This window comes from Octodon degus, unplaced genomic scaffold (genome assembly GCF_000260255.1).
Source record: "Octodon degus isolate 3935 unplaced genomic scaffold, OctDeg1.0 scaffold00126, whole genome shotgun sequence".
Lineage (NCBI taxonomy): Eukaryota > Metazoa > Chordata > Mammalia > Rodentia > Octodontidae > Octodon > Octodon degus.
In genome coordinates this window covers 3,867,117-3,876,540 of record NW_004524702.1, presented here as the reverse complement: position 1 = coordinate 3,876,540, position 9,424 = coordinate 3,867,117, and the positions used below count along the sequence as shown (strand labels likewise).

The 9,424-nt window shown below is 48.6% G+C and overlaps 1 protein-coding gene across 2 annotated transcripts in view; it reads right to left on the bottom strand.

Annotated features, from left to right (window-relative positions):
* The window catches only part of Sacm1l (SAC1 like phosphatidylinositide phosphatase), a 54,480-nt gene that overhangs the window by 3,171 nt on the left and 41,885 nt on the right, over positions 1-9,424 (bottom strand). For both annotated transcript variants that reach the window (XM_004640673.2, XM_023700682.1), the window contains 8 exons: positions 9,291-9,370; positions 7,895-7,993; positions 4,541-4,679; positions 2,469-2,538; positions 2,278-2,350; positions 1,393-1,486; positions 1,194-1,286; positions 817-874 (listed from right to left, as the gene is read on the bottom strand). In XM_004640673.2, coding sequence (XP_004640730.1) covers positions 817-874; positions 1,194-1,286; positions 1,393-1,486; positions 2,278-2,350; positions 2,469-2,538; positions 4,541-4,679; positions 7,895-7,993; positions 9,291-9,370 — 706 coding nt within the window. The remainder of the gene's footprint in view (positions 1-816; positions 875-1,193; positions 1,287-1,392; positions 1,487-2,277; positions 2,351-2,468; positions 2,539-4,540; positions 4,680-7,894; positions 7,994-9,290; positions 9,371-9,424) is intronic.

The following is a 9,424-nucleotide window of genomic DNA, read 5'->3' as shown; positions in this document are numbered from 1 at the left end:
CTGTAGAGCCTCCCTTGAGGGGTCCAGTGTCGGGTGGAAGTGCTCGGATCTGGGCCCCGCACACATGCGGCAAGTCCTCTACTACCGAGACACGTTCCTCAGCCCTCTGGGAGAACTGATTTTGGAGAAGAGGTCTTGTGAAGCTGCCAGAGCTGGCCTGACATGCGTTGTTCCTGCCTCAGGCTGGCGTGGGTAGAATTACAGGTATCCACTACCAGGCCCGGCTAAGACTTGTACAATAATCAATTTTCACCTTAAAAATCCCTCTAAGACAATAAAAAAGAAAGCAGTTTCTTACAAGCTGCTGGGCACTTGCCCAAAGAGATCCACTGTGTTCAGGCTGAGTCCTTGAGGCTGCCTTTCCTGCCCCTCCAGAGGTTCTTTAACCAAATGCGGGTATAAGGAACAGAATGCTATGTGTGTAGCTCAGCGGTGGGATGCTTGTCTAACATGCTGAAGCCCTCAGTTTTATATAACCTCAGCACCACAAAACAATTAAAATGAATTAATTATCGAAGTACAAGACATACATTTTTCTTCTTGTAATGTCAAAGAACTAATCTTACCTACTCAATTTTGCTTTAATGAGACAGAGTCTCACTGTGTAGCCCAGGCTGGCCTCAACTTGGCAACCCTCCTGCCTCAGCCTTCCCCGTGCTGGGATGACAGGCGTGTGCCACCATGCCCAGCTCATGCTCATAAAACCTCACAAGTAAAGACCAAGGTCAACCCTTGACCTTGGGAAAACCCATGGTGTCACACCGAGGCCACCTCCCCTCAGGGCCACTGCAGGGTTCGAGGCGAGAGCAGACTCACCGGCCATGAGCAAGCAGATGATGCACATAGAGAAGGCGACCACCATGATGATGGGCAGCTGGAAAAGAGCACAGGCCCGTTACAGGCAGGCACCGACAGCTGCGCAACCGGTCACATAGGAAGAGCGAGACTGCCTGAAGCTGACGGCACACTACCTCTCTTCCCCTGGCCTATACCTTCTCACACAGAAAGGGGGCCAAAGCGCGCCTTGAAAGAGAAACAGCTCACAGCTACTACCCCTGCCCCGTGCTCAGTCTGCAGAAGCTGAGTGTCTGGACTTCACGCAGAACAGTGCAGAGCGGTTTTGGTTGAAAGAATTTGCAATGCCCACACCTTCACACAATGTATGCAACCTGAGAAAAGCGAAAGGTTCTTACAGCCAGGAATTTCCAGTCCCTTGGAACACTTAAAGGACTATGCGATTCCAATTCATCCACTGAATAGTTCCCAAGAAATAAGTCAATGGAATCCTAGAACAGAGGAAAGAAAATTAAATCCCTAGACTTTATGTGGCTACATAATTGAACAAAAATACAAACACACCATCCCCAATGACCAAATGTCAAATGCACTTACTTGTCTAAATCCATCAGAGAAGTTGTTCTTGTAGTAGCGTATCAGCGAGTTCCAGCCATCCATGATAAGGCCCAACTGGGTTCTCTTTCCAGTTCTGATGAAAAGAGGCTCAATTTTAAATTGGAAACCGGCACACTCAATTCTCAAGCTGTTTCATGGTCAGTACATTGTGGAGATGAATCACAAAGATGCTAAAAATCTCCCTGAAAACACCATTTTGCAAAAGAAGTCATAGCTGCTCCAAGGCACAGGCTCGGCCAGCCCTCTGCGCCCTTGGAGCCCCCAGGGTGCAGGTGCCGGGCTGCCTATGTGCGCCCCGCAGGCCGCGGTGGTCTTCAGGCTGAGCAGCCACTGCGCACTTCAGGTAGGCGCGACGACCAGGAGAGGAGTCACGTACGCTCACCACATGCACAAGTTCCCTTTCAGTCTATGGTTGCTTAAATCACCACTACATAGGCACAGAATTCATGGACACAGGGCCAACTAAGAGCGACAAAGAGCAAAACAGTTCCAGCCACAAGACAGGTGTGAGGAAAACTCACAGCAGCAGTCGAGCGGTAGGAAATGGCAACCAGACGCGGGATTTGGGGCCCAGGGAACGCACCCAGTCCGTACAGGAGAAAGGACTCAAGGCACCAGGACCAAGGCCACAGCATCCTCCCGGCCATGTGGCCTGGGCCGTGGCACTGGTGGCACCTGCAGCTCTCAGCCCGTGGAAAAGTGTAAGAAGCACTGCAGAGCCCTGCTCCTCAGCCCCATGCACCGGGAGTCCTGGGCAAGGCTAAGAACACACTGAGCCCAGGGCTCATCGCAGGCGCCCTGATAGGACAGGTGACCCGAGCAGCAGGCTGCTGCTGGTGGGACGTGATTCATCGGGGTGCTTGCCTGGTAAAGTCAGTCTTCAAGGCACCAGTTCCCGCATACTGTTTGGCACAAGCATTTGCATTGTCAGCCCAGGCTATAAGAAAAATGAGAAGAGCTGATCAAAATTAAAATATCAGCCATGGTCTTAACTTTAAAAAATTAATTTATTTCAAAAATTCAGCAATTCTGCCTTTATTAGAGACATCACCTACCATTCTTGTAAATCTTCTCAAATTCATCTTGTTCTTCAAGCTTCTGTCCTACATGCAAAACTCCTAGTCTCTGGAATGAGAACCACACCCGTATTCACGTGTAACTGCTTCAGCAGATACAACTCAGCAAGAAAAAGCCGGCAGTCTCCAGACCCTGCCTTGTTTCCTGGCTGCTGGCCGCAGGGCCTTCTTCCACCCAGGACAGACAGACAGCAAAGCCTTTCCAGAGGCCACTGGGGCCCACCACAGGAGCCCCAGCACCACATGCACTGGGGCACCACAGGCCGGGGACAGGGAGCAGGAGGGCGCGGCCACTGCGAGACGTGAGCGGCTACTTCCTCCTTCCTCTCACCTAACTTCTACTGCTGTCCATGCCTGAATGTCTTCACTCCTGAGTCACCCAGGGACTTCGGGTCTATCAGCCACACAGCTGGAAACCTGGCCCTGCCCCTTGTCTAACTGCCATCTTTGCTCCCCGTCTTGCTCAGAAGGGGCAGCTCCACCCTCAGCCACAGCGCAGGGGCCACCCTGCTGGTAACTGGGTAAAAACTGTCCTCACTGGGCGTGGAAAAATGAAACCAGAGCCTCCATGTTCATTGGCAACGCTGCTCTAGAGGGTCTAGCCCGAGCCCAGAGGGCTCTGAGAGGCCCCGAGGGCCCGTAACGCTGTGGATGGCATGGCCAGAGCGTGAGCCTCGATCGCAGAACCTCTTCAGCTCTGTCTAGCTCGCCAGAAGCCACACCGCTCCTCACTGTTTCTACTAAGCAATGTGCCTCCGGCACTCTCACCACACTGAGGAAGGCGGCAGCAGCAAGCTGGAGACTGCCAATGAAAACATCGCTCCGCAGCAGGCATTATTTTAGGACTCACCCTAACAGTGATACTCTACCTCCACCATGTCCTCCCTGGACCATACAACTGTCAGAAGTAAAAGGGAACGCTAATCATCGAGGCAGCAAACCATCTGAGATGCCCTTGCTGCCCATCACAACAATTGCCAATGCGACTTAGAAATCTGGGTTACAGTATTTTTTTTATTTTTTATTTTTTTTGTGTGTGGCCAGCTCAGCCCACCAGGGGCGCGGCTGGCTGGCATGTGGTGCTGGGGGATTGAACCGCAGTCCCTGGGCTTTGCTAAGCTTGTTCTAAATAGGTGCTTTAGACCGCTGAGCCATCTCACCAGCCCTACAGTATATTTTTAATTGCAAATAAAACCAGAAGATATTTGTATCTTTTCTCTCGCTAGCAAATCAATCTTGATGGCCAAACAAAGTTGTATCAGAATGTTCTACCTGGAAGTTATTATCCTCTGCCAGTAATAAAATGCAAATGCAAATGAACTTGAAGTATAACTTTGTACTATTAAAAGAGAAAAAAATATCTAATATTAGCAAGAATTCAATGAAATCAATTTACTTATTTACTGCTTATTCATTCATGTAAACTGGTATAACCTTCTTGGAAAGTAATATATTCTCCTTAACAATAATTCCAACTCTAGAATTAAGTCAAAGGAAATAATTTGTTAATAATAAAAACAGGTTTATTCTGTAGAGTATTACTTAAAGCCAAAAGCACAGCAACTTAACTGGCTGAATGCACTGTAATATACAACCATTAAAAGTTATGATTACATAAATATTAAAGGAAGTGACAGATTAAAAATTGTGCATCCAGTCAGGTATAATAGTACATGCCTGTAATCTCAGCACTCGGGAGGCTGAGGCAGGAGGATTATCCTAAGTTTGAGGCCAACTGGGATACATAAGTTCAAGGTCAGTCTGGACTGCACAGAGAGACCCTCTCTCAGAAGGCAAAAAATAAATATAGCATGCTTCCACATTCTAACCATATGCAGAAAATGAAGGCCATCCACAAAAGTAAAAGGGGTCAGGTAATACGGGGGCAAGGCGGATGACATTTCCTATTGATTTTGAAAGATAAAGGTTATTCTTTGCCACAGTTTTTGAAGGAAGGGGAGGGAAATGGGAGAGGGAGAGTGACCAAGGAATACCATGTGTGGTACAAAGGTCAGTATGTATATGTAAAGAATTAAAACAAGAACCCACACCTGAAGCTGGGCCTGAAGTGAGCGTCGTGCTAACAAGCTCTGGACCACGTTGGTTCTGTCAAGACAATCCATGCAGTTGCTGCGGAACACGCCTTCCTGGTTGGTCATCACCTTGCCGGCAGAGTCTACTAGAAAATAACTAAAACATATTTGTATAAACACTCTCATACCAAAATAGGCCAGCCAGATCTACTAACGAGCACCGCCCAGAGCATGGCCTCCCATCAGTGACACTGTGCAGCCACCAGTCAGGAACGATGACAGACACAGGAATGATGGGGACTTAGTACTCTGCACCACCAGAAGCTGAGCCGAGGCACACAGCCCCTACCCAAAAGCAACTGTGATAGCAGAGCCCACCCTGCCTGAGAGGGAAAGACGACAGGGGGACTGCTCCGGGCAGTACAGGCCGTCGCCCTGAACGGAGCTCCTTCCATGCTGCCGGCCCCACAGGGCTTTCTGGTTGACGTTCAGCCCGTATCAGAATTCCCAGGGTAGCTTTTTAAACATGAAAATGCTTCACCTGGAGATCAACTGAGTCAGAATCTCGGAAGCAGGGACTAAACACATCAAAAAGTGTTTTTGCTTTTGGTACTGAGGACTGAATCCAGGGCCTTCATGCTGAGTCACATGCCCAGCCCTTTTTTTTCCCCAGCCCTTTTTTAAGTTTGAAAGGGCCAGGGAGATAGCTTGGTAGAATAAGCGCCTTCCTGGCAAGCACAAGGTTCTCAATTCAATCCCCAACACCACAAAAAATAAACAAATAAATAGATAAAAGTTTGAGACAGGGGCTTGCTAAGTGCTACAGGGCATCTTGGAACTTCTAACCCTCCTGCCTCAGCTTCTGGATTAGCTGAAAAGCATATACCAACACAACCGGCCCCTCTTCTTTTTAAATGAAGAACACATGCAAACAGTACAGAACATAAAAAGCACATCCAGGTATTATCTGAGGAATCAGTTTCCCTTTCTTCCCTTAACCACCCAGATACAGGTGCTGCAGCCAACCCTGACACCATAGGGCAACTAACAGTTCCTATGCTTCCTGCATTCTTAACAGCTCCTCACATAATGCCATCAACTCAAAAATTTGACAACACTTAGCGTAGTAATTAAGAACAACACATGGGGGACTGGTGAGATGGCTCAGTGGTCTAAAGCACCTACTTAGAACAAGCTTAGCAAAGCACAGGGACCATGGTTCAATCCCCCAGCACCACATGCCAGCCAGCCCTGCCCCCTGGTGGGCTGAGCTGGCCACACATATACACACACACACATAAATAAATAAATAAATTAATTAAAAAAAAAAGAACAACACATGGACTCTGACCAATAGCAAATAACCTGTTTGCTAACTATAGGCAGCTTCCTACCATTAACTAAGACTAAAGATGACTGCTTCACCGTCAGGCGGCTCCAAGGCGTGAATGAGATCATGCATTATGCACAAAGGAGGGCTACGCACAGCACACTCGGCAGAGCATGAACACACGTACCCACATGCTCAAACGGCCGCCCAGAATCCTACAGGAAGGGGACACGCACACAGTACAGCTGTCAAGGGCTAAACAGAAATTATACCCAGGAGGACGAATGTAGATAAAAAAAATCTAGTCGAGGTTGTGCAGAATTTGCAAGGTGGGTTTAGAGCTGGCATGCATGCACACACGTGCGGCAGTATGCACATGTGTGGGGGCACGCACTGGTGCCGATGAGCCAACGCTAGATACGCTGTAATAGCATTTCCTGAACACCATAAACCTGTTAGGTAGTGCCTTCATTTTACACCAAGTTTGAAGACAACCAACAAGCTCCAAGGCCACATACCTAATGTGAGCTAAACTGAGATCTAGACCAAGATGCATCACGACTAGAGGCCCAGCCTCTCTCCATTACCAAAGCCCAGGAATACAATGTCTCGAAAACTCATCTGAGAGCCACAGGTCAGAGCCTCCCAGTCCCTGGGCACACAGTGAGCAGCCGCAGACACATGCTCAGGTACCAACCTTCCCTCTCTGTCAGTCTCCTATGACCACTCAATGGTGAACCCACGAAGCCTGCTGCCCAAGGACGCGCTAGATCCAGCCATGGTTTTCTCCAACAACACAAGGTCTGTCTCCCTTCACTCACTGTTCTGATGGTGAAACCTCACAAAAAACTGTGACACACTGCCCATGGCCAGAAGCACCAGTAACATGCAGGTGGCTGTCCCACTGGGCAGCGCGCACACCAGTATACAGATGGACCTAAGCACTGTCATTCATAAAAGCCCTGTGACAGGACAGTCATGCGCACCACACATGGCTCAGGCTGTCTGACAGAAAGACGCAGGAATTACAGCCCCGCGGTGTACGTGAGCGTGCTAACTGTAGCAGGTTACTCCACCAAGCAAGTGCCTACCAGAGAGGCTTTACTGCATGAAAATATAACTAAAAATGTTATTTGAGTTGCCAGTTTTAGAACTATCACACAGGCAGGAGAAAATGACAGAAGGATTTACAAATTCCTTAAACTACATAAGACTAACGGATGTTTACAATACAGTAAGCCTGCGAACCAAATGATAAATTAAACAGCACACAGCACAGAGCGCCCTGCAGAGGGGCTTAGACCAGGCCCCACCCACCGCGCTCCGAGCTGCTCCCCTCGGGGAGATGCGCAATGGCCCAGCTTTTCACAGCAGAAAGAGAAACAGAAACAAAGCAGACACGTACTCAAAGGAAAGCATTTAGTTAGGTGATGTTAGGACCACACAAATATAGAAAAGCCACCGCCAGCACAGACTACACAGGCTGGTGACAAAATACCTGTGACCAAAGGTTCAGTGACAGTGTCTTAAATTTAAAGCAGTTCTAAGTGAAACTTAATGTCTGGTGTGCACACATGTGCACATGCGCAAAAGATAATCGTGACAGGGGTATGCCTGACATTCTAGCACTTTTACAAATTTAGAAATATATGGATAACCACTAAGAAGATAACAATGTACAACGTATTAATTATTGAAACTGTCTTATTAATCAGTCTTGAAACTGTCTTATTGCTACTTCTCAATAAAATAAAATTAAAAAATAATTAAAAAATTAAAAAAAAAAGATTTTAGAAATATTCTTATCATTCCAAAACAAAATTTAAGGGCTGGGAAGATAGCTCAGTAGAATAAGCGCTCGCCTGGCAAGCATAGGGTCCTGAGTTCAATCCTCAGTACCACAAAAAGAAAAAAAAATTTAAACAATATTAAACACAAGTAACAACAATCCATTGAACTATCTTTTTTACATCTGCCAAATGGTACATAATAAATGCGACTGACAGACACAGGTACACCCGTAAGGAACCAGCACAGCTTACCCTAATTCATCTTGCATTTCAGCTACCTGCTCCATTAAAATGCTCAGCCGATCCCATCTCATATGTCTGCACTCCTTATGGAAGTCGAAGGCGATGTACCTACCAGCAGAGAACATGCTCAGAAATTGGTAAGAGGGGCCAGGGAGATGGCTCAGTGGGAGAAGCGCTTCTCTGGCAAGCACAAGGGCCTGAGTTCCATCCCCAGTTCCGGAAAAAAAAAAAAAAAAAAAATTGGCAAGAGATCGTTTACTTCCCAGCAAAACCTTCCTGGGGTGACTTCCCCCTGAAGTCACACGCTTGGGGCACACACACTTCTTAGGGACAGCCAGCCTCCTTCACTTGGGTTGGCTGCTCTACTGCACCCCTCTTGTGATCGTAGCTGTGAGTACACTCTATGTGTGCGTACAAACACCCACCCCACCCCCCGCTCACTGTTCTCCAGAGCCAGCCAAGGGCAGCTGAGGAGGGGCACAGCACGTGCTCTCAGAGTGGAGGGGCCCCCACGAGCGCCTGGCCTACACGTGTTCTCCGGCCCAGTGTGTGAGAAACGGGCCGGTTCCTCTTATTTTTAAATCCATTGCTACCTGCAAAGTGCCGAGACACCAGGCCCATCCGAAAGCGTGGCTGAGCGCGTGCTTCACACGAGGCCTGTGAGAGTGTAGGGCAGGCTGATCCCTGCAGCCTGAGCAGCAGCTCGCAGGTGGGGCCCCATCTGTACCCCAGGAGCCCACACCCTGCTCACATCCCTGCCATCTCTGGCGCCACAGGAGGGCAGCACCTCCTCTGGACCCTCTCTGCGCAGCTGACTGCGCACTGTCCCTCCAGCAGTCCTAAGACTGCGGCCAAAGCTCTGCAGCAGAGCAGGACATGGACAGACGTGGAGTGGATAGGGCACTTCCTGTGTGCATGCCAGCCTCTCTGGAGTGCAGGCCTTGGGGGAAGATTTGCTCCCCTCTGAAGAGCAGTGTTTTTATCTCGATACAGAACCTTCGTACGAGGTAGCCCGACGTCTGGACCTATGCTGCTGACCCATTAAGCCACCATCTAAAGCTTACTGCAGATGAGTGAGGATTACCTCTGCCACACATAAGTGCAAGGTACAGACACTGAAAAGGGAAGGTGCAATTCTGTAAAGGCCTAATGCCTCACAGGCACAGAGCCTGGATGAGGGAACTGTTACCAGGGAGTAAACTCAAATTAAAGCTTGCCTGTGCAGAAGTTACTCTGCAACATGAATTCGGTCAGAGGCAACTTAAAACCAACAAAAATTAAAATCATGCTTTGGCCTGGCACTACAGTATGGTACAAGCACAAGGAAGTGTGGTCAGCACTCCACTCAGATGCGTGCACATACACAGCTGAGTGCAAACAGTCGCAGCGCACGCCTGGCAGGTACCTGATCATCCCGTTGCCCAAGGAAGACACCATGGTTGCGAATGCCTGTTCAAGTGGCTTCTCAGAGCCCTTCTGGTTCACCTGTAAAAAATTCCAAACACGGCTTTTGAGCTTATTTCAACAGTGAGTAGAACC